We start from the raw sequence: 25,169 nt of genomic DNA on the forward strand, positions 1-25,169 counted from the left end.
ACAATACTAATCCATCAGGCAACCTCTGGTGCAATAGTGGCATGTTGTGGGGTAACCTACAGCTCTCTGATGAGATTTGAGACCTGCTCCACAGGGTATTGCAAACGAGGACAAAGCTGTTGCAATCAAGATTATAGTTCTAGGGAAGAGTCAGCTGCAGTTGTATTGATAAGCAGATGTGTTGTCAAGCAAGCTTCTGATTATTTATCTTTATGCCCACACCTCAGCTCTGATCTCAGCCCTGGTTCCTTTTCTCAATAGTGGCAGGCAGTTAATGAAAAGAACCATCATTAGCCAAGGGCTAAAAATGAGTGACTGGTAAGTGCTCAGTCCTTCACAGGACATAGACATCTTCCCCTCCAGAGCTTAAGGAACAACATGGAAGATGAGTTGGGAAAAAAAAAAAAAAAAGAACATAGAAGACGTAGAGTTTGGGGAGAAGCACTGTGAAAGTCTGGTGTTGGAACATGGCAAGGACATTGCACTCATGTGACTGTACTGCTGGCTGTGGTAACTACACAGGACCTACATGTGATGGAGATATGTAACACTGCTATGGATAGGAGAGGCGCTTGAGAGGCCACGCCCATCACTATCAACTAATGACAGAGGTGGGAAGAAGAAACAGTGTAGTGGGATTGAGTGGGGTAAATGTGACTAAAATGCAATATACATGCATTAAAAACGAAAGGAAATAAAAACACACAAAACAAACATTTGTGTTGCAACTTAAAAAAAACTCTACAGCTCCCGTTGAAAGGAGGTTTTCCTCATTAAGCATAACACTCACATGCACATAATCTAGATTACCTTAAAGAGAGCCTCTAGAATATAAAAGGCAAGAAAGTAGTAGTTACAACATTTTAGCTCATGTTGATAGATTTTATTTAACTGGACTATCCAACAGATCATGATAGGATATATGTTCATTAGGAGCACAAGGTTTCCAATGTTCTCAAATTCATCAGTAAATACTATTTTATTGCATACACGAAAAAACCAGTATCTACAAAAAAAGAAAGAAAGGAAGAGTTTTATTGAGAAAGCCATTAAACGAGATGTTTTTCATTATATGCTCAGTTCTATTCCACTTGCCAGTAGCCATACGGCCCTGCTGAATCCTGTACTGCAGCCTCTCTGGCTAATCCAGCCTGGGCTGTTTTACATATTGTGCTCTCCATTGCCTCTCAGACTATTTCCTCTCCCTTCTAATTCACTTCATAAATATGAATTTTTTGGGTATAAAACAGAGAGAATTCAAACTAGGAGTATCTTAAAAACAGAGCATTTAGTTACCCTTCACACCTTCCAATCACTGCACTTCTCAGACATGACTATCACTGGTTTGAATATTATTCCAATCTTATGATGCTTATAAAATCATTAGAAGTTGAGAGCATATCCCAGTAATAGTGTTTATCTACCATACCCAAGGTACTGGTTTGATCTTAAGCACTATGCTTAAAAAAAATAATAATGCCAAATAATTACTTTAGACTGATAGCTGATGTATTTTCCTTTAAACTGCATTGTTTTAATAAAGCAATATAAACATCTTTTGTCAAGGTAGAAAATCGGGTGTCCCAGGATGTGTTATAGTGGGACAGTATAACCCTAAATTTTATCAAAAAAATTACATTAACATGCTCTGAAAATAATTTTCAGGGACTGGAGAGATGGCTTAGCGGTTAAGCACTTGCCTATTAAGCCTAAGGACCCTGGTTCGTTCGAGGCTCGATTCCTTAGGACCCACGTAAGCCAGACACACAAGGTGGCATATGCACTCTTTGCCTCTTCCTCTATCTTTCTATCTCTTAAATAAATAAATTCAAAAAAATCATGCTAAGTATTATTGAGTGGAATTGTGGAGGGGAGTGTTACTTTATTTATATTGTATGCATTGTCGGTTTTTATTGGCATACTTTTTTATATTTCTAATTCTCAGTTTTTCAATTCTTCCAGTAACATAATAATGCATTACTGTTAAAACTCAAATGAGTGCTTGCTTTGGGGCAGCACATGCACTAAAATTGGAAGAAAGTTAGCATGCCTCCTGTGCAAGGATGACATGCCAATTTGTGAAGCGTTCCTTTTTTTTTTTTTTTTTTTTTTTTTTTTTTGCAGAAGAGGGGGTGGAAAGATTGTAAGAGCCACAGGTTGAAACATCATGCCCAGAGGCATTGCCTCCCCACCCCCAAATAACTGCTGTTCCCACAACACATAACCTACAACCTCATGAGGAACAACTGCAACCCCACTGAGGAGGGTCCCCAGTGGAACGGGGGCAGGGATGAGGGAAAACAGGGTAGCAACACATGGTGTATCCATATGAAACATCTTGTTCATAATAATAATAAAAAACTTAAAAAATCTCAAATGAGCCAGGTGTGATGGTACACACCTTTAATCCCAGCACTCGATAGGCAGAGGTAGAAGGATTACCATGAGTTCAAGGCCAGCCTGAAACTACATAGTGAATTCCAGGTCAGCCTGGACTAGAGTAAGACCCTACCTCAAAAAAAAAAAAAAAAAAAAAATCTCAAAAGAGTTGATTGGTCAATAATTACTGATAATTTCCTCATTACTGAGGATAAATTTATATTATGGGTGAGAAGCTGTTTTTTTGTTTGTTTGTTTGTTTGTTTGCTTTTCATCTTGAGACAGGATCTTGCTGAGTTGCTCAAGTTGTCTTTGAGCTCACTTTGTAGTCCATTCATGTCCTCAGTGGGTGATCCTTCCTGTCTCAGCTGGCCAAGTAGCTGGAATTATAGGCCTGGGCCACTAAGCCTGGGTAGGTGGGAAGCTTTTGTCACATGGGGTCCCATTTGAGAAAACAAAGATGAATTTATCACCCTCTAAGGGTATAAATGGAACCATCAACTTTAGTCCTTATTAAGTTGTTGCTGGTGACTCAGCAACCTTTCTCAGTTCTCCCTCCAGACTGTCTTTGTCTCTTGTAGCAACAAAACTGTATGTCTCACAATGCTGTACTCGAGGTACCCTTTGCTTAAGTTGATGTTTGGTTGGCCATGCTCTGACCTGTCTGTGCCCAATGGGTAAACTGAAGAGCATACAATGGGCACTGCAGACAGTTTGTTGAAATTATTAGTGTTTACTCTTAAATTACTTCTGCACAGAACACCATACTGATTCTTATTTGCTACTTTCATTATAAGTTCCACTTGGGCATTTTGACAGAGTGGTTCTTATTCTATAGGTGAGTGGAGGAATCTGCTTAGCCTGATACTTCGTATTTTAACCTCAACTATACTCTTGGTGACTTGAAATAATAACCTCACTGTAAAGTGCTGGTCTCTGCTGAGACAAATAAGTCTAGAAACTTTCTATATTATCTACTCTAAGAGATCCAGTCTAATGTAAGGACCATCATAACCCTTCATGGAAAACAAAAATAAAATGGAAGGATTCATAGTTTCTGATATCTTAATCATTGAGCAGCTATAGAACATAGTTTGATCATTCCTCAAATAATTAAATCAAAAATTTAACTACAGCCTAGCCATTTTATACACTGGAGTACACCCAAAAGAATGAGAGTAGGAATTCAAACAAGTACTTATACATGCATGTTCATGGCCATGTCATTCATAATGGGCCAAAGGTGGAAGCTAATTAAATGTACATCAACTAGTGAATGAACAGATAATGGGGTGGATCCACTGACAGGAATATATTCATACCTAAATGGGTAAACCTTACGTTAATGCTATACACTGTGTTAGTGAGCCACTATGCTATGATGGAAACATTATGCCAAATGGAAGAAGTGGGAAACACAAGGCTGCACAATGATGATTCCTTCTATATGAAAAATTTAGAGTGGGCCAAAGACACAGGTTAATGTTTTCCAGGAGCTGAAGGGAGAGAGGCTCTAAGAAATGTCTGCTAAGTGAGTACTGGTGCACTTTTGAGCCAAAGAAAATGTTACAGAACCTGACAGAGTTGAGGAGTGCCTGCCACTGAATGTACTATTTATCACTTTAAACTTATTTGCAGTTTGTTTTACATCGTGCCCAATTTTTTTTACCTCAATTTTCAAAAAAAGTGCATCAGCTGGAGATTGACCTCAGTGTTATTTTAGCATAACCAAGGCCCTGGGTTTAATCTCCAAAACCAAGCAGACAAACAAACAAACAAACAAAAGCCCCTCAACCCCCAATACAAACAATATTATTATTATACCTTTTCATAAGTCTTTTGTATGTATATAAGTAATTTAATTGTAAGCTACTTCAAAGGTGTTTGCAATGCCTTTAGGTTATAATTTAAAAAAATAAAATTTTCGAATGATTATAATAACATTTATTGCAGGTGTGCTTACCTGGAAGGACTCCCTCTATCTTTTTTAATATTATATGCCCAATTGAGCAGTAATTTTCTCATGAAACTAAGGAATTTTTTGCTTTCAGAGTAATTCCTTATAATCTCAGCACTCACATGTCTGGAGAGCAAATAAGAGAGAGATTTAAATGTGCTTTACATGTTTTGAGATAAGTCTAATGAAATATGGTCAGAGAGCAGGAAGGTATTTTGTGCAGTGGTGACTAAATGTGGTATTTTCATAGTATAGCTCCAAGTCGTGAATGTGTTGATACAAGTGGATCTGCAACAGGGAAGTTATGTTGGAAGTCTCATTCACTAAAATAGAGTACAGATAACTGGAGATAAGATATACTGTATTTGCATTTATTTATTTATTTGAGAAAGAGAGAGAGATTGAGAAATAGGTGTGTGTGGGGAGAACTAGGCAGGGAGAGAGAGAGAGAGAGAGGGAGGGAGGGGGAGAGAGAGGGAGAGAGAGAGAGAGAGAGAGAGAGAGAGAGAGAGAGAGAGAGAGAGAGAGAGAGAGAATAGGTGTGCCAGGGTCTCCAGCCATTGCAAACGAAGTCCAGATATGTGCACCCCTTGTACATCTGGTGTACATGGGTACTGAGGAATTGAACCTGGGTCCTTTGGCTCCTCAGGCAAACTCCTTAACCTCTAAGCCATCTCTCTAGCCTGAAATACACTATATTAAGGAGCTCAAGAACCAGCAAGAAAAAATATACCACGATTCCAATACTTAGCATTCAGCTACATTTGGGTTTTCATTTTGCATTCCCAATTGTCTGGTGTGGCCATAAACAAACTATCTCACCAACACGATTGCTCATCTAGAAAACAGGAGTGAAAATACCTCTGTCAGATTGGGATGATCAAATGAAAAGTATGTATAAAATATCTAGTCAATCTCATACATGTCCCTATCTCAGTTATTTTTTTTTTCTTTCCATTTCCACGGTGCAACCCACTTCAGTGCCAGCAGCCTGCAGGGAAACATCAGACAATGTTTCAGGGCTACAGTTTGCTCTGGCATGGGACACTATGTGAGACCCAGGGGCATAAGCCTTCCAAAAATCCAAACCCAGGCACCCCATCTCTGTTGTTTTAGTCCCCAGGTTAAACTGACTGCAGAAGGGTGAAACTGTTGACATGGAGCTGTCCCGAGACCCAAAGACATTTTGGTAGCTCTTGCCAGAAATTCTCTGTAGATTTGTTTTAATGTTTGGAGAGCAACAGTCAGATCCATGAGCTATGATGTGGTCTTGACTAGCCAGTCCTTTTGTTTTACTAGGAATTCAACATTGCTCATCAGATGCTTTCATCGTCTTCACCAGAAAGATGACAGGGCTCTTACATTTGGGTCTGAAGCCCTTCTTGGTCATTTGGCTTAATAGGAGGACATTGGAAACCCAAGATCAAAGGTAGACTTTATTGTTCCTATCGATTATAATGCCCTTAACCTGAAATTTTGGTGTAATTTTTCTACAGAAAGACTAATTGACATAATTGAGAAGCATGAAGCCATTTAACTCTCCACGATTCAATATAATAATTGCATGGAGAATTTTGAAAGTGCATGGTTTGATATATTCACGAGTAATAACTATTTATTAGACATCTACTGTGGTTGCTAAATGTTGTGGATAAACCATGAGTAGATACTAGCCTCTGTCCTCAAGGCACTAGCAAGCTAGAGGGATACAGCATGCAAGTAAAAACTGCAATGAGGTGTAACAAGTGTTGTGACAGGATAAATAACAGAACAAGCTCCACCTACCAAGGGGACATTTAAAAGAATTCTGGAGAGTTGAGAACCCTTCCTGAAGGAATTGTCTCAGCTGAGATATGGAAATTTCACAGGTTCTTATAATCCTAAAACTCTATGATAACAATCATGCGTGATCACTTACAGTAATTTAGGTTCTTAAATTCCTGTTTTAGAGCTGGTGTGATGGTGCATATCTTTAATCCTAGCTGAGGTAGGAGGATCACTATGAGTTCAAGGCCAGCCTGGGCTACAGAGTGAGCTTCAGATTAGCTTATCAGCTGGGATAGAATGAGAGCTTGCCTCAAAAATTGTTATTTCAGGGTCTGGAGAGATGGCTTAGGAGTTAAGGCACATGCCTACAAAGATGAAGGACCCAGATTTGGTTCTCCATGTCCCACATAAGCCAGATGCACAAGCTGGTACATGTGTTTGGAGTTCGTTTGCAGTGGCTAGAGGCCCTGGCATGCCCATTCTCACTCTCTCACTATCTCTCTCTACCTTCTCTCTCTGTGTCTAATAAATAAATAAAAATAAATCTAAAAAATTGTTATTTCATAGCTGGGAAGATGGTTCAGTGGACAAAACACTTGAGGCTCAAACCTGAGAACACAAGTTCAGATCCCCCGAAACCCATATGAAACCAGATGCTGTAGTGCTAACATTTGTAATCCCTGTGCTGGTATTATAATGAGAATATTTTGGTGCATCTGATGTCTCTCTTTTCATATATACCTTTACCCTTCACTGTCCAAACTGGCACATGGGATAGACACAGGACTGACACATATTTAAGTTTAGGCACATGGACCCTAAAGACCCAGTTTGTTATAGAATGGTGATCCAGGCCTAAGTACTGGCCTAGGTAGATTCTACAAATGAACTTAGGATCATTTAAGCTGCAGATTTGGGTATCACTGCCACCTAAAGTGATGTGTGTAACTAGAAGATATGTCCAGGATTTGGGTGGACACTGTGACAACTGAGTTGCAATTTGACTGTTCCACTGCTCATAGATCATAGTTCCCTAGAAGGTGACCCGAGGGTGCTCCTCTACTCAGCAACTTTGAGATCTCCACTGAAGGAAATCACTACAGGATTACGAGTTCACGCTGCGTATGAAGCGAGGCTGTGTGAGGACCTGTGCAGAGATGAGGGGACACTTGGCCTTGGACCAGGCTTTTAAGTAGTTAGAGAGGAAAAGAAGCTCACCACAACTTAGCTTTGCACTCAGTGATGTGGTGGGAGGTGAAAAAGAAAAAAGGGCTTTAGAGGTGGCCTGGCACTTAAAGCACTTGCCTGCAGAACCTAAGGACTCAGGTTCGATTCTCCAGGACCCACATAAGCCAGATACACTTGGTGACACATGCATGTGGAGTTCGTTTGCAAAGGCCAGAGTCCCTTGGTGTGTCTATTCTCATCCTCTCTCTCTCTCCCTGTATTTAATGAATAAATAAAAACAAAATCTTAAAGAGAGAGAGAGAGAGAGAGAGAGAGAGAAATCAGGTTCTTTTCATAAGAAGACGCAGTTTCTCAAGTGAACACTAGCCAGGAGCCTGAATGAGAAGAGCACGTGTGGGAAACTGACGGTAGGGATTTGATCACGGGCTGCAGAGAAGGAGTTGCTTGTGCACAGATACTGCACAGACTGAGGTCACCAAAAGAGAAAAGCAAGAAAGTTCTACAAGCAGTGTCTCAGGATAGTCCTCCTCCTCACAACATACTTACTCTCCCTTCTTCTCACCAAAACTTCCTGCCGCACCTACCAAGACCTGCACTGCACTTTGGGACAGCGTCTCATTCCTGTATTGCCGCTGGTAACTTGCCTGAAAAGAAACATTAAATCCAAGTTCTACTCAGCACGTGTACAAAGAAAGCTTGTTACCACCCTTACAGAAAGATAATCTGAAAGAGAGGTCAATAATCACTCCCCACCCTGAGAATCAAGTATGCTTATAAAAAGAATCTTTCTATGGAGTGCAGACCATTCATTCAGCATGGAAGGAATATCTCCTTGGCTCTGTAGAAAACTCAGGTAATGCTGCTACTTAAAAGCAGTCTTCCAAAAGATAGCATGCTGGGAGAAACAAGTCCAGGGGATGTTGCACACTATTCCCCATCACAGAAACTCACTATGTATACCAGAATAGTCTGCAGACTGAGAGACACAGGTTAGGACATCATGCCCAGAGTCATTCCCTACCCCCCAAATAACTGACTGCTGCTCTCACAAAACATAAGCCACAACCTGATAGGGAATACCTGCAACCCTGCTGAGGAGCTTCCCCATTGAAATGGGAGCAGGAATGAGGAAGAAGAGGGTACCAATACCAGATGTATTCATATGAAATATGTCGATAGTAATAATAATGCAAACTCCCATAAGATTACATGCACATAAAAATAATAGAATTTTGTTTTAATTATTTAATCCAGTGTCCTCAAACATTTCACAACAGAACTCTGCTGTGTGCACTTTGTTATGATTGTAGAGGGATTCCCACCACACTTTCATTTAGGATGCACACTGAGAATCTCCTCAGCCTTAGGGTCTACATTTATAGCTATGCCTGGCCACAGTGTGCTGAACATGGCTGAGGGTCACTGTGTAGACCAATTTCCTATGCTGGAATGTATTACACAAATTAAGATTCCTGTGTTCCACAGCAGGCATTCACTCTACGCAGCCATTTATGAACAGTAAACACGGTTATTCTTGAGAGATAACAGGGGTACCAACTAAATTTGAGAATGAGGGATTAAAAAGTTACTTTTGGGGGATGGGGTATATATCTCAGTGGTTGAGCCCTTGCCTGGCATGCAAAAGACCCCACATTCAATATGTGGCACCATTTTAAAAACTTGCATATGGGGCTGGAGAGATTGCTTAGTGGTTAAGGCACTTGCCTGGGAAGCCTAAAGACCCTGGTTTGATTCCCCAGTACCCGTATAAGCCAGAGGCACAAGGTGGCACATGCTTCTGGACTTTACTTGCAGTGGCTGGAGGCCCTGGCAGGCCCATTCTCTCCCTCCCTCTTTTCCTTTCTCTCTCTTTCTCTTTCTGCTTACAGCTGATATACCCCAGACCTCGGGCTTGTCCCCTATGTGGACTACATGGGATATTTGCTAGCTCCTTTAATGGGGCCTTTCATAATAATTATGCTGGGACTTATGTTAAAATCCTGTGTTCTGAATACTCTGTCCAGGCTCATCCAATCTAGGATGAAATAATTAAAATGCAGGTGATATGGCAGGAGTGCCAGCCATTGCATACAAATGCATAAGGTGTTATGATGATAAAAAGGAGGGAATGTGATAGAAAATAAGGCAAGGGCTAGAGGGACTGCTTAGTGGTCAAGGCGCTTGTCTATGAAGACTTAGGACTCAGGTTCAATTCCCCAGTACCCACATAAGTCAGATGCACAAGGTGGCTCATGCTTCTGGAGTTCATCTGCAATGGCTAGAAGCCCTAGTGTGCCTATTCTCTGTCTCTTTTCTCTTCTCTTCTCTTCTCTTCTCTTCTCTTCTCTTCTCTTCTCTTCTCTTCTCTTCTCTCTCTCTCTCTCTCTCTCTCTCCTTACAAATAGTAAATTTAAAAAATACCAAACATAAGCCAAGTGCCACATGTTCTCCCTCATATGTGGATCCTAGCTGCAGATAATTGGGCTTCTGCATGAGAAGGAAAAAACTTAGTAGCAGAGGCCAGTAAGTTAAAAAGGAGATATAAAGGGAAGAGAAAGGAAGGGGGGAGGGTACTTAATAGGTTGGTATTATATATATGTAAGTAGAATGATTGAGATGGGGAGGGGATATGATGGAGAATGGAATTTCAAAGGGGAAAGTGGGGAGGGAGGGAGGGTATTACCATGGGATATTTTTTATAATCATAGAAAATGTTAATAAAAATTGAGAAAAAAATAAAAGAAAAGAAAAAAGAAAACACACACACACACAAAAGAAAAGAAGCTAAAAGTTAAACTTATTCATTGAGTTACTGTAAGAGTTAATTGCTGAGGAGCTAAACTTATCTTTGTCAACAGATAGAAAAATCCAAAAGAAGGCTGACAAGATGGCTTAGCAGTTAAGGCACTTGCCTGCAAAGTCTAAGGACCCAGGTTCAATTCTCTGGGTCCCATGTTAGCCAGCTGCACATCGTGGTGCATGCAACTGGAGTTCATTTGCAATGGCTAGAGGCCCTGTGCGTCCATTCAATCTCTCTCTCTCTCCTTCTGTCCCTCTGTATCTAATAAATAAATAAACAATTTTTAAAAAATCCAAAAGAGAGAACTGTCCAGAAAGGGCCCAGAGGGACAATGAGAAGGCAAGACAATTTAGGCTAAAACAAAGTAAAATGAAATTCACTGTTAGGGTGGCCTAACTATAGAAAGAATTGATATGTGAATTTCCACATCTTGTTTGTTCACTTACCCCTCCCCTTGGCTATGCAAAGTATGCAATGGAAATAAAATCTCAGCTCGGGGTCAGAGCTTCTTTGGAGGGCGACCTCAAGCTCTTTGGCACCCAGGTAAATAAACTCTACTTTCACTCACAATGGCATTGGAGTGATCTTTCCAGAGAATTTCTGCAACAAAAACAGTTAAATACAAGGACAATGAAAGGATCTTGAAAACAGTTGATTCCTCTAAGTAAGTAGTATTAAGTTAACTAGTCTATATAGGCTTCATAGTCTTGTAACCTCATGAAGAAGCTGTTCTGATCTGTGTTTTACAGAGCTGAATGTGAAGCCTCAAAGACGTTAGTAGTTTTTCCCAAGAAACAACAGAATCTTATTTCTCTGAGTTTAAAGCTTTTCTCTCCAGACCCATAAGGACATGCCACCTGCTCTGTGTGGCTCTCTTGTCAGCCTGTGCTTTTTCTTCTAATGTGCCAAAGACACTTTCTCATCTACCAAGAATTCTCTGAGACTTAAACAGAAGTGCGCATCTCTGGAAGCTGTAATAGGGCAATTACTGATATTGTCAGTAGCTGTGAGCCTTAGAACAGAGATTGCAGAAGCAAAATGGGCAAATGCCACAAACATGTCGCACAAACAAAATGTCACTGAACAGGAAGATGGGCTTACAGCCATGTGAATGAAGCAGGCTGAGGAGATTAACCTAGCTTTAAAAATAGAATTTCTTGACTAAGAAAACACATAGTGCAGAAGTACATCTACAATTGGAGATTTTATAGTAGAAACTGAATATGTGAGGAGAGAAATCAAAAAGGCCCAGAAAAATCTAGTGTGGAAAAATCTAGACTTTGATCAGCAGAAAGAACTGAAGAGGCCATTCAGTGAATGACCCACTGAATACCGAAGAGGTCACTCAGTCAGCACAGGTGTCTGCTTTTGCACACCTGTGAATGAGAATGAGGACTGAAAAGAGCAAGTGAGTGGCACGTGATATGTATTTGCATGTGTGTGTATAGTATGTGCGATGTGGTGTGTATGTGGCACACACATGTAGACACACATTATGGACATACACGCAGAGTAACGGAATTGTTGTAGAATGTCAAAACAAACTAACTGGTCTTGGTATTCCAAGCCACAGGTAAAGGTCTCATATGATATTTTTCTTTCTTCCTTAAAAATGAAACTATAAGAAAAATGAAAAACAGGAGGAGGAAAAAATATTTATTCTGAACTCTTCTATAGTTGGCATTTTTTAATTAGAAAGCTAGAGTTATATGAATAATTATCAACAGTCAAAATAGCTCAGTTGGGAGATCCTTAGGCTGATTAATTATCAATGCTCATTTCATGTCAACATTAGGTACATTTTTGTCTTGCTAGAGAGAAAGAAACAAAAGGCAATAATGGAAATAAAGCATCAAGAGAGGTATGAAAGAAGGCCAAATTTAAGATTTCAGAACAGACCAACATCTTTTTCTTATTATAAATATTATATTATTCAAAAAGGTTTAGAGTAGTTGAGCAAATATTGAGTCCCAACTATATATTACATATTATGCTATTCAATAGTGAGGTATGTGTTAATAAGTCAGTCTTTCGGATGTTACTAGTTTACTAGATTTGTCACCACCACACCCTGTTCCCCGCCCCACGCCTATTGCCACACGTACTTTGAGCATGTATACATGTACACATATACAAGCATACAAAATTTCCCCAGCTTTGAAAAATAACCATGTGTCATTTTACTTACTGATGCCTTTTATACATTGCTTCATTAAATCTTACTTTTTCTGGCCCAATGCCTTAACTATATACATGACCATCACAGCCACAAATTTTACTTTAAAAAATTTTTTTAGTTTATTTTTATTTATTTGTTTGAGAGCAACAGACAGAGAGAGAAAGGGAGAGAGAGAGAATGGGCACGCCAGGGCCTCCAGCCACTGCAAACGAACTCCAGATGCATGCTCCCCCCTTGTGCATCTGGCTAACATGGATCCTGGGGAATCGAGCCTCAAACCGGGGTCCTTAGGTTTCACAGGCACTAAACTGTTTTGATCTGGAGACTTGCAGAGGACTAGAAAGTAAATTCTGTTTCCCCAATTACACAGCAGGTTGCTATACTTTCTATCAGTCTACCACGTTTTTATCATCATGGACTAATTTTACAAACTTCCCTTTCTGCTTTCCTAATCAAAGGGCACGGTGGCTGCGGTTACAAGAGGGCAAGAGGGCTGGAGGGATGTCTTAGTGGTTGAGGCATTTCCTTGCAAAGTCAAAGGACTCAGGTTCTATTTACCAGGACCCACGTTAGCCAGATGTACAAGGTGGTGCATGCATCTGGAGTTTGCAGTGGCTAGAGGCCTTGGCACGCCCATTCTCTCTCTGTCTGTCTCTCTCCCCTTTTCTCTGTCAAATAAATAAAAATAAAATATCTTTGGAAAAAGATGTCAAGGGCAGGAGAGATGGCTTAGAGATTAAGGCGCTTGCCTGTAAAACCAGGGGACCCAGGTTCAATTCCCCAGGACCCAAATAAGCCAGATGCACAAGGTGGTGCATGTGTCTGGAGTTCTTATGCAGTGGTTAGAGCCCCTGGTGCACCCATTTTCTCTCCCTCTTGCTCTTTCTCAAATAAATAAAAAATAAAAATATTTTTAAAAAGATGTCAAGCAGGGCTGGCCAGATCACTTAGTGTTACGCCAGGACCAATGCTACTCCGCCATTTCTAAATTCTCTTCTGCCTTGAAATTGCTTGTCCATTCTTTTCCCTTGTTTCCCATAGACGGATGTTTTCCCCCTTCATTTATCGCACAGCCAGAGTCACATGGGGAAAGTTTCACTCTGTCTCTATCATCGCTGAAAATTGATGCTGCAGAGACCATGGTCTGTGACATAAATGGTCTAAAGCCAGTCTTGGAAGTTTCTAAAACAAAGAGGCAGACTACTGGAATAAGGAAAGCCAGGATAAATGATTCTTAATTTGGGCATGACAAATGAGACGTGGAATATAGTTCCCATGTGGGCCTATGATTCACCCTTCAAGGAACTGCCTTGGGTGCTGAAGGAAGTTGTTCTGGTTCCTGAGAAAGCTGGCTCTGAGACAACTTGTCTGCTAAAGAAAGGACATGAGCATAGTAAGGATGTCCCATTTTCTAAGGCAGGCTGAGCAAGTAGAGTGACTGGCGTCCTGAACAGCGGGCAGAGCTGGGAGACGCCCGCAGCTCCTCCTGCGGAGGGAAGGCCCAGCGTGGCCGCAGGAGAAGGTGAGTCACTGCGAGCAGAGAAGACCAAGCTGGGCTACCACGGCTTCTCAGTGTCTTGCTGAATACTCCACTACAAAAACTCTCCAATTTCTTTTTCTTTTTTTAACTCAAGATTTCAATAAGACTGCTATGCCTTTGTTAGAGGATTTTGTAGAAGGTTCTGCAGAAAAACTAGACTGGACTCAAAGAGGGCAGTGCCAGGAAACTGGGTGCCTAGCATGTCGGAATGCTGTGCCCCCTTGTAATTCCTGTGCTTTTGACCTGTGAACCCCCCAGATCCTCCCCATGAGCCACTTCTTGCTTAAGCTAACTTGAGTTAGCTTTCCTTTTTTTCTTCCTTCCTTCCTTCCTTCCTTCCTTCCTTCCTTCCTTCCTTCCTTCCTTCCTTCCTTCATTCCTTCCTCCCTCCCTCTCTCCCTCTTTTCTTTCTTCCTTCCTTTCTTCCTTCCTCTCTACTTCCCTTCCTCCTACCTTCCTTCCTTCCTTCCTTCCCACTTCCCTCCTTCCCTCCCTCCTTCCTTCCCTCCTTCCCTCCCTCCCTCTCTCTTTCCTTCTCCCCTCCCTCCTTTCCCATTCTCTATGTCTAGTCTCTCTCCTTCTGTCAAGCAGATTCCTCAGATGGTGACAAACACTGCCATTGCAAGCAGTCCATTCAGCTATGTAAGTAAATATAGTCAAACTATATGTATTGGGGCTGGAGGGATGGCTTAGTGGTTAAGGCATTTGCCTGCAAAGCCAAAGGACCCAGGTTCAATTCCCCAGGACCCACATAAGCCAGATACAAAGGGGGCTCATGCATCTGGACTTCTTTTGCAGTGGCTGGAGGCCCTGGCAAGCTCTTTCTCTGTGTGTGTGTCAAATAAATAAATAAAATATTTAAAAAATATATGCATGTACCAAGGGAGAGCTTGCAATGCAACTTTAGGTCCTAAATGCGTCTGGAGGAGTGCAATGGAGAGTACTAACTATTTGTGCTGATAGCAGACGTCTGTTGGCCAGCTCCATGGCTTCAATGTTGAGAGTTTCGTCTATTTCCTTGTTACAGTCTGGACATTTCACCTTCTGATGTTCTGTTATTTCTTGATTCAACTGAGCAAAACAAATGGAAAGAAAATAATCTGTGAATATTAATATGCTGTTTAGCAAAAATCCTTGGGCAATTCTCATACTAGCTTGGTTTGGAAAATGGCAGAAAATCCAAGGCCAGTGCCCCATCTGGAAGGCCCTCTATGTCCACGTCATAAAGAGAACAATGTCACCCTTTGATCACCTGCCTTCTGGAACAGATCAAGGCAAGGGTGGGGGCCTTGGCACTACCCTGCATTAGACTCCGTGTTAGGATTCTTCTAATAATATTTCTAGAAATATGTCAGGATATAAGGAGATGATCCCAGGACCTGCATAGTCAACATCAGAATCTCCAGAATGGAAGTTGGAAGTTCAATCTGTTTAATGTTTTCCAGATGAGTCTATTGCAAGGAGTTCAGCAAAACACCATGCCTAGCTACTGGCTGCTACTGAAAAATTTTTTAGAATTGACTTGGTACTTGTCCACCAAGCAATATTGGTCAAATTATTTATTTTATTTTTATTTATTTATTTTTAATTTTCATTTATTTATTTAAGAAAGATAGAGAGAATGGGCATGCCAGGGCCTGCAGCCACTGTAAATGTACCACCTTAGCATCTGGCTTACATGGGTCCTGGGGAATATAACCTGGTTCCTTTGGCTTTGCAGGCAAGTGTCCTAACTACTAAGCCATCTCTTCAGCCCATTGGGCAAATAATTTAAAGCACTGCATTTGGTTCTGAGTCCCAACTAGAGCTTCAAGCATGGGTTAGTGGGTATGAAATAGACTTGGGGGAATCTGATCTCATAGAAATTAAACCTCTGCACTCCTAGGAATTAGTCCTTCATATTATTTGATACAGAAAAGTAATGCAATAAAAACTGACATGACAGAGGGCGCAGGAAAACAGGATCCCAGGGCAGCTTTATATATAATTTATTTCCTTTATAGAAATCATGACTCATGGGTGTGCCAAGGATTGTTCTTAATTTTGTTTGGTTTGGTTTGGCTTGAGAGAGCATCTCATGCATCCCAGGCTATTTGAGTAGAGTCCTGTTACATGAACTTGTCTGAATGGAGAGATTCTGTGAGAGTCTGAAAGTAATATTTCACTATACCTACATTTATCATGCTGACTTTGAACTCATATTAAAACAATTACTAACTATAAACTAGTCTATAACAAGGCATGGTGGCTTCATGCCTTTAATCCCAGCACTCAGGAGGCAGAGGTAGGAGAATCATCATGAGATCAAGGTCACCTTGAGACTCCATAGTGAGTTCCAGGTCAGCCTGAGTTTGAGTGAGACCCTACCTCGAAAAACCAAACAAACAAAGTGCTTAGCACATGTAAGTAACTAAATAAATAATGAGAAAATAAAAGAACACAAGACTTCCCATTCTTAATCTGGTTTTAACAAAAGTAGACAATTTCTAAGGCTTACTCTCTTCTTTTTGTGGTACTTTTTTGAACATGGCTCTAACATGCTGCTCCCTCTTGTCAGTTACATGTAGTTCTTAAATGGACAAATGGGTTGTGACTAGTGTTGCATTCTCTAATCATCTCAGCATTTCCTAACATTCCCTCCTTACTACTATGTAACATAAGGAATTGCCAGCAAACCTGTCTGTGAATTAAACAATCAAACATTGTGAGTGAATATTTATGACACAATTTATATTTAGTGGCAATCAATTTTACTTTAAGGAATAGAAAGACACTGCACGCTTACTGCATATGGATTCTGAAGTAAAATTGCCTTCTCAACTATGCTCCAGTCAGCGTTGGCAAGATCTTTGTCAAATTTGAGTGTCAAGGCTGTAGATTTGGTTAGCTCTTGAAAGTGTTGAAATGTATAATAAACTGATTTATATTTTGTTGACGTGACATCGTGAAGACCTTTGAGGCAAACAGAACATCTTTTAACAATAGGAACAAGCAGTTTTGATATGAATCAAACTGCTTCCTTTTTGATCTTTATCACCGCCAAGCACTTTTAAACATTGAAGAATGAAATTGTTTAATAATAATACTAATTTTTTTCTATAACTCCTTTCAAAAGCTGAGATTCAACAATAATGGTAATAGCTAATATTTATTGAATGCTTACTGTATTCTGGGAAAACATAATTCAGCATTTTATACATACTAAGTTTTTAGTTATCTTGATCTGCTTTTATGGTGAGTCCTTTCCTTCAGTTTTTGGATTTTTTATTTTTATTAATTTATTTGAGGGAGACAGACAGAGAAAGGGGCTGAGAGAGAGAATGGGCGTACCAGGGCCTCCAGCCACTGAAAATGAACTCCAGACATGTGCGCCCCCTTGTGCATCTGGCTAATGTGGATTCTGGGGAATCAAGCTCTGTACCGGGTCCTTAGGCTTCACAGGCAAGCGCTTAACTGCTAAGCCATCTCTCCAGCCTCCTTTCCTCCAGTTTTGCAGATGAAGAAACAGTAACAGTGATGGCTCTTGTATTTGTCATCTTGACTGAATTACAGGGTGCCTGGCTATTCAGTTAATAAATGTTCTACATGGCCCTGTGAGGGCGATTCTGGGTGAGAATGAGGTGTCAGTTGGGAGGCAGCAAATCAGAGTGCTCCCCTCGTTCTATCTGCAGGCAGCTTGAACAGATGGATGTAAAGGCAGGAAGAGAGAGAACTCACCTTCTCTGCCTGATGGTCTTTGAGCTGCAGCATTGGTCTCCTGCCTGCAGACTTGGACTAGCACTTAAACTGCAGGCGCAATGGTGCAATTACCTACGCTATTCTTCGAGGTTCAAATATCTCAACCCCATTTCTGTCCTGAAGCACTCACAGCTTCCAGCTTCCTTGGGAAATCGGCAGTTGTTCTCATTGCGTTTCACATGTGGCTTTTTTATTTTGATGCGCATATGTACTATTTGCTCCCCCACACACACACACTGTGAGTTCTATTGGCCCAGAAATCTTACCTGGTTGGTGTACTATCAGAATAGTGCCCAGCATCTAAGAGACTCTTTATAAAAGTCTGTTGAATAATTCTATGAGCTTATACAACTAACTATCTCAGTTATGCTAGTTTAATGTAAATGAGTAATCTTTTAAAAATAAGCTTGTCGGCCTGAACCATTAATATGTTTCCCATAGAGGTTCAACTTCCTCTTCAATTCAAAAGCACTGACTTGGATTTAGATGGGTTCTTTCATATGAGGACATTTTTGGCATATTTGGAACCTGTTTTTCTCAAGAGTAGTAAGCAGGAGGGCTTACCTAGTTTGGCAACTGCAGCAGGCAAAATTAGCCTATTGACCATCAAGGTAATTAAGCATACTGACACTCCATGAAATAATATCTAGAAATGAAAAAAAAAATATGTAAGGTAAGTATTAGAAAGATTGAGTGTATTTTACGTTTACCAGTGCAAACTGAGCTGGCTGTGCTATGTTAAAGGATGTTTATGACAAGTGAAGAGTTTGGGTGAGACTCATGATACTGAATCTTCAGTATATTTCTGTATACACCTAATTTCCATAAAACCAGAATCATGATTGTGGCTGCCCTCCAGGGGGTTGCTTTTTCTAGTTGTTGTTGTTGCAGTTTTTCGAAAGACAGAATTAGAGAGAGGGAGGGAGGGAATTGGCACACCAGGGCCTCAGCCACTGAAATCAAGCTCCAGATTCTTGCGCCACCTAGTGGGCATGTGGGACCTTGCACTTGCCTCACTTTTGTGCTCCCGGCTTAAGTAGGATCTGGAGAGTTGAACATGGGTCCTTAGGCTATGCAGTCAAGTGCCTTAACCGCTAAGCCATCTCTCCAGCCCACTTTTTCTATCTCCTCATCCTGAGAAAGCCAGCTACCATATTGAAAATGGCTCCACAGGCAGTCCCAAGTGACAAGGACCCTTGTCTTGGTTTCTGGCCAAGAGCTAGCAAGAGACTGAAGTCTTGTCCAACCACGTGTGGACTGAATCCTGAAACCAACCAGGTGTGTTCGTATGGAAGCATGTTCTCCAGCTCCAGTGAAGCCTTTAACTGGTGTCACTCCAATCTATAGTTCAACAGGAATTTATGAGGAAAGCTGGCTTGGTGGCATGCAGTTCATCTGGACCCTGGTTTCTGATACTGTTATACTGTCACAGACAAGTAATAGATATGTGTTTCAATTTGTTTCCATGTCCTGCTTCTAATGCTATTGTTTATTATTTCATCTCCCTCTCATTCTCTCTCTTACCATCTCCTTATCTCCCACCTCCCTTTCTCCCAGGACTCATCTTATCACTGAGCTACAACTTCTGCCGTTATTTCATATTTCTTTTTTATGTTTTTTTAAAATTTATTTACGAGAGAGAGAGAGATGGAGGGAGGGAGGGAGAGGCAGGTAGAGGGAGAGAGAATGGACACACACAAGGCCTTCTGGACACATGCACCACCTTGTGCATCTGGCTTATGTGGGTCCTGAGGACTCTATCCTGGGTCCTGTGGCTTTGCTCTAACCCCTAAGCCATCTCTCCATCCCTTATTTCACATTTCTAATTATGATATAGACAAACAGTATTGTTTTGTATACTTCATATACATTCCATAATATAACTTAACTCACTCATTAGTTCCAGTAGTTATTTAGACCATGATAACCTTACCATAGCAAAGGCCAGAATTCCACCAGCATTGGCATTTTTTTTTCTAATTGCTACTGAATCATTCTAATGTACAATCCAGGTTCAGGACCATTAGCTGAGTTTAATAATAACAATAATAAGTGCTAACACTTTTACAGTTAGCATATAGTTTAATATCTAGACTTATTTCATTCTCACTACAACTACAAATCTGTAAATTATTTACCCAAGTCATATAACTTGTGTGCAGTAAAGACAGGAACAAAAAGTTAGCATGCCTATGAAGACACAGTTGTTTCCCAAATGCCTTTCTGTATTAGTAAGCTATCAGAAGAGTCTAGCTAGGCAGAAAAGAGTACTGTTTCCTTTCCAAGTAGTTATTACTAGTGTGCTTTTTGTTAATTTTGTTCATTTATTTATTTGAGAGAGCTAGACAGAGAAAGAGGGAGAGAGAGAAAGAGAGACAATGGGCACTCCAGGGCCTCCAGCCACTGCAAACAAACTCCAGACATATGCACCTCCTTGTGCATCTGGCTTACCTGGGTCCTGGGGAATTGAACCTGGATCCTTTGGCTTCACAGGCAAGTGCCATAACTGCTAAATCATCTCTCCAGCCCCAGTGTGGTGTTTTATTAAGTGGTGTATACTAAAGTTTGATTTCAAAGCAGGACTACACGTCAGGTAATCATCACTAACTTATTGTCACACTGGAACTTGTATTTATTGGTCATTTATTACATCACTCTAACCATTTCATGTACAATTTATTTATTTATTTATTTATTTAAGAGTGACAGACAGAGAGAGAAAGAGGCAGATAGAGATAGATAGAGAATGGGCACACCAGGGCCTCCAGCCACTGCAAACGAACTCCAGACATGTGCACCCCTTGTGCTTCTGGCTAATGTGGGTCTTGCGGAGTTGAGCCTTGAACCAGGGTCCTTAGGCTTCACAGGCAAGTGCTTAACTATTAAGCCATCTCTCCAGCCCTATTTTAGTTCTTTTGAGGTCGGGTCTCACTCTAGCCCAGGCTGACCTGGAATTCACTAATGTAGTCTCAGGGTGGCCTTGAACTCACGGTGATCCTCCTACCTCTGCCTCCCAAGTACTGGGATTAAAGCTCTCATGTACAGATTTATTTATCATAACAACACTTTTAAGCCTGACATGGTGGCACACGCCTTTAATCTCAGCACTCTGGAGCAGAGGTAGGAGAATCGCTGTGATTTCGAAGCCAGCCTGGGACTACAGAGTAAGTTCCAGGTCAACATGAGCTAGAATGAAACCCTACCTCAAACAAACAAAATAATAATAACCCTTTTATATAAAATATACACGGTTTGTCTAGCCATGAGAGCCTACCATTAAATTTTCGGGAAGTTTTATGAGCTGGCTGATGTTCCATGGGAGGAAGTGACGACACAACAGACATTGGCAAATACTATGAATCAGCTCTGGCTCCTTCCCCACGAAATTTTACCTGTTCACCGTTTGCTGGCTAACTATTGGCTCTGTGGCTGCCTGTTTGGAGTGATCCCCGGGGCTAGGTGGAATTCAGTAACTTTCTGATGGTGAAAATATCAGAATCTAGATCTGTGTGAAATGTTCATCACACAGACCACGTTGGTTTTTATTATTCGGCAGAGGGAAAAGAGATTAAAAAGAAGAGGAAGTCATTTAACACTGGACAATTTGGGACGGCGCGGGTTCGAGCCTCAGCCCCCTGTGCTCCTGCAGCAGCAGAGCCGAGGGGGACCCGTGGGTGGCGGGTTGGGGAGCCTGAGTGATTGATCTATGAGTGCGTGCTTCCTCAAGGGAGCTGATAAAGAACTTCTTCCCGAAACGCTTAATGCACTCTTAAATGTGAAGTCAAGTGAGACAGAAACTGGCAAGCGCGTCTGTCTACTGGATCTACCAGGCGACATTCTGGGCATCCCTCAAGCCACCCTTGGGGGCACAGCCGCAGGAAGAGGCACGCAGTATCACTCTAACAGTGGGAAAGAAGGGTTAGAACTTTGTTCCCAGTTTGCGTATCTATGTGGAAAAGAAGTGGCTGCTGAAACGCAGGTGTGCTGCAGCTGGGGCTAAACATGGTGCTTATGGGAACAGGCAGGTATGAAGGCTGGATGCCAATGAACCACGCACACACCTAATTGAGTTTTTTAAAAACAATTCCTAAATTACACGGCTGTGTTCCGGTATGAAATGACTTGAACTGTAGTCAGATTTTCTTCCCCGTCTTGAGCACACTCGTCTGCAACATTTTTAGGTAAGAAACTCCTGGATCCCATAAGTTGCTGCGATCTATTAATCGGATGGCCTTGCCTGGTCACCTAAGCCCTGGATTTGTCACCCTGTGACCCTCTGCCCTTCTACTTGAAAGTTGGAAAAATATGATCTTTTCCATAGTCAATGAAGAAAACCACACATGTATTTGGAAGATGACATACATTTTAAACACTTTGTAATAAAGAAATTTGTAATCATAAAAAATTAGATAATTTGGTTGCACACTGGGTGTTGTGGCACATACTTGTAACCCCAGCACTTGGGAGGAAGGGACAGGGGGACCAGAAGTTGGAGGCTAGCTTTGGTCTCACAGTGAGACCCAGGCAAGCTTTGGCTGTAGAAAATCCTATCTTACAAAACAAAAAATTGGTTTTACAGACAGTGAAAATGTTTAGTTTTTAAAGTGTTTGACTATTACTTTCATCTCACACACACAAGGATCCTGCCACACTTTATGCAAAGCTCTTTGTATCTCTTCCCTAGAAATTTAGTGGAGGGAGAGTTAAGCCGGTATGATGTGCTGTTAGGACATCGCAAGCCCATTTTAGGCCTGCAAGGGGAGGCTTTGAATCACTAAGCTGCAAGAGGAAGAAAATTCCCAGATCTTCCAAGTCTTGCCATCATTGCTAAATCCCTCCCATGGGGCCCACATACGATGCGGCTGTATCACCCACAAAAATTCGGAGTTTGAGCGCAACACAACACTTTCATCAATTACTCCATTACGAAAATAAAGTGTGTTTACCTGAGACCTTTCCCGGTCCGAGCTAAGAGAAAGGTCTGAGTAGGCAAACAGCAGAGCCATGGTGATATTGGGCCACCCTTTCATTTCACTCCAGACCATGATGAACGCCGAGCGCCAGGTGAACCCGTGGCCAAGTCGACACAAAATGGGGCTCATTAGTAGAAAGATCAGAAGTCTAAAAATCAAAACAAGTTTTCCAAAGTTATTCTTGCCATGGAAATTTCCCCTGAGTTTTTATTCTATTCTGTTCCAATATATTGCCTGTGGAATTATTAACTATCAAACAAATGAGCCATTTTTTTTTTTTCACACAACACAAGAAGGCAGACAGCATACCCCATAGAGGAATATGCCAAGAAAATAGCATCGTTCTCTAGTTCTTTCCATCAGGTAAGTGGTAGGGCAATTTGGAATCACATTTCACTGGTACTTCCTCAGCTGGAGCAGAAAAGTAACAGATATTTGGTAGATGCAATCTGAACCATTACAAGAAGTAGGACAAACCCAATGAAGAGAAAATGAGAAGAAAATGGCTTTCCTTCTTTCTTTTTTTTGCCCCCACAGATTTTAAACTTGCTAAATTTGCCTGATATGGATCACATCTTTTCCATTTTTTCTTTCAGTCGCTTGACATTTGTAAATTTCATATAAATTTTATCTGATAATTTGGGTCTGTTTTCCATTGGGTTTGCACCAGCAGCATTGATATTAAGCCAACTAATTTTCCTACATGGAAATAGACTGTTAGCTTGGGAGAGGCAGACAGCTGTGAGACTCCAGTCACGGTGGGTTTTCCTAATTGTATGTCATTCCCTTTTCAGATTCTCCTGTCTGATATATTATTTAAATTATTGAAAGCACAAAAATTATTGAAACCTAAAAGGCATTTACAAAGAGAGCTTCCTTATTATTTTTAATAAGCTATTTCCAACTATAATTTTGAATTCGTAGGGATTCTAGTCTAATATTACAGAATCAAAAGATACAACTAACTTATAAAACCTTATAGAGAAATGGAAATGCTGAATGAAATATGCCAAATGTTAACAGTTGTTGCTTCTTAGTAACCTTCATAGAGCATTGAAATTTTTTCTTCTTTCTAATCTTCATATATTTACATTGCTTTGAAATTCAGTTAAAAACTGAGAAAACTATGAGTATTGATTTGCCAATGATTTCTTGAAAGGTTTGAGTTAACTGTTCATTGTGAATTATCATATCAGTTCATCATTTTAAAAGATGGTCTTCAAACACTTAACTTCCTTTGTATAAATAAAAAAGTCAAATACTCTTCTTACCTTAAAACAATCAGTGTGAAGTAAATATTTAATGAATAATATAGATCAGAGAATGATATATATAAATATGTTTGTGTAGGGATTAGAAGTCCAATGAAAGTAAACACCATAAGAAAAGCAACAAATGATAGACAATTCCAGAATCTGCATGTTTTCAGAAAGAAGATTAAAATACAGTTAGTTACAGTTAACATATTTATTACATATTTATTATCTGTGAGACAATGTTATCAACAAAATAGTGATGAATGAGACATTTAACAACACACACTGTAAGTACTAAAATGGAAGAGTAAAGAAAATCCACTAAGCCAACTAAACAATTCTAAATAAATTTAAGTTCATTTGTTTATGTAAGGTAATATCTTTCTTTTTTTCAACTGCATCTGAAAGACACATTTGGAGTATAGTTATGCTCCATGTGACAGCACAAACAATCAGACGTCATGGTTCCCCTAACTTGTAAATATTGTTGTAAACTCACTATTTCTTTAGGAACAGCTAAAAATCATTTATTTTTAAAAGGAATGCTAAAATGCTACTCTGGTTTACAAAGGCAGAATTAAGCTGTTTCCTAAAATCTAGCTAGTGCTCCGGAAATGGGAATGAATCTTTTTCCCTTCCAGCTTTATGGGGAGTGATTATCTATCTATCATCTATCTATCTATCTATCTATCATCTATCTATCTATCTATCTATCTATCTATCTATCTATCTATCTATCCGTAAAATGCACTACACTCAATACTTGTATACATGCTCAGTCTGAATGGGACTGCTTTTCTTCCTGCGTGCTGTGATATAACCAACCAGCATAGCACCATGCTGTTTGGGCCTTGCAACCACCAGAATTATAAACCAAATCAGTGTATATATTTGTCTCCCAACCTTATGGATTGTGCTGTGGTAACACAAGATGGACTAAGACAGTCAGGTATACACTCTTCTGTACTGTTGAGCATGGTTTTTGTCATTATCTTATTGATCTTGACCTATAGTTTCCTTTTACTGTGGCATGGCTGGCTTTGGTGTTACAGTGATGTTAACCATTTTAGATGAGGAAGAATGACGTAGCCAGAGTCTGAATAGATGCAGGGGGTTCTCATGCATGTGTGTGCAGGGTTGCATGTGGATGTGCAACAAGTTAGGCACAGAAAAAGAACTTCTAAATATTTGTTAAAAGTTCTTTGTTTCACTTGGAGATCGTAAGTTGCTCTAATAAATCTAGATCTCTTAAGGATAGCAATTGATCCGAATCCTCTCTTAACATCGGAATCACTTGAGCATATGTGATTACACATAGATATGTGTCTTATTTTTATCCTCCAATGCTACACAGCCAATAGCCTGGGGGAATGCTAATGCACTTAGGAGACA

General features: G+C 40.5%; 1 protein-coding gene, 1 non-coding gene and 1 pseudogene across 2 annotated transcripts in view; 1 reads left to right on the forward strand and 2 right to left on the reverse strand.

Moving 5' to 3' along the window:
• The window catches only part of Slc9c1 (solute carrier family 9 member C1), a 76,562-nt gene that overhangs the window by 35,903 nt on the left and 15,490 nt on the right, over window positions 1-25,169 (reverse strand). The window contains exons 8-15 of the mRNA XM_045147925.1: window positions 23,793-23,936; window positions 22,495-22,669; window positions 18,113-18,194; window positions 16,596-16,762; window positions 14,759-14,881; window positions 7,838-7,935; window positions 4,343-4,462; window positions 811-1,006 (exon numbers count right to left, since the gene is read on the reverse strand). Of these exons, the coding sequence (XP_045003860.1) occupies window positions 811-1,006; window positions 4,343-4,462; window positions 7,838-7,935; window positions 14,759-14,881; window positions 16,596-16,762; window positions 18,113-18,194; window positions 22,495-22,669; window positions 23,793-23,936 (1,105 nt within the window). The remainder of the gene's footprint in view (window positions 1-810; window positions 1,007-4,342; window positions 4,463-7,837; window positions 7,936-14,758; window positions 14,882-16,595; window positions 16,763-18,112; window positions 18,195-22,494; window positions 22,670-23,792; window positions 23,937-25,169) is intronic.
• On the forward strand, window positions 1,999-2,098 carry LOC123460476 (annotated as a pseudogene).
• Window positions 5,298-5,431, reverse strand: LOC123460515. The gene has a single exon (XR_006637063.1). It is a non-coding gene; the product is annotated as a small nucleolar RNA SNORA42/SNORA80 family (small nucleolar RNA).

The sequence above is a fragment of the Jaculus jaculus genome, chromosome 4 (genome assembly GCF_020740685.1).
Source record: "Jaculus jaculus isolate mJacJac1 chromosome 4, mJacJac1.mat.Y.cur, whole genome shotgun sequence".
NCBI lineage: Eukaryota > Metazoa > Chordata > Mammalia > Rodentia > Dipodidae > Jaculus > Jaculus jaculus.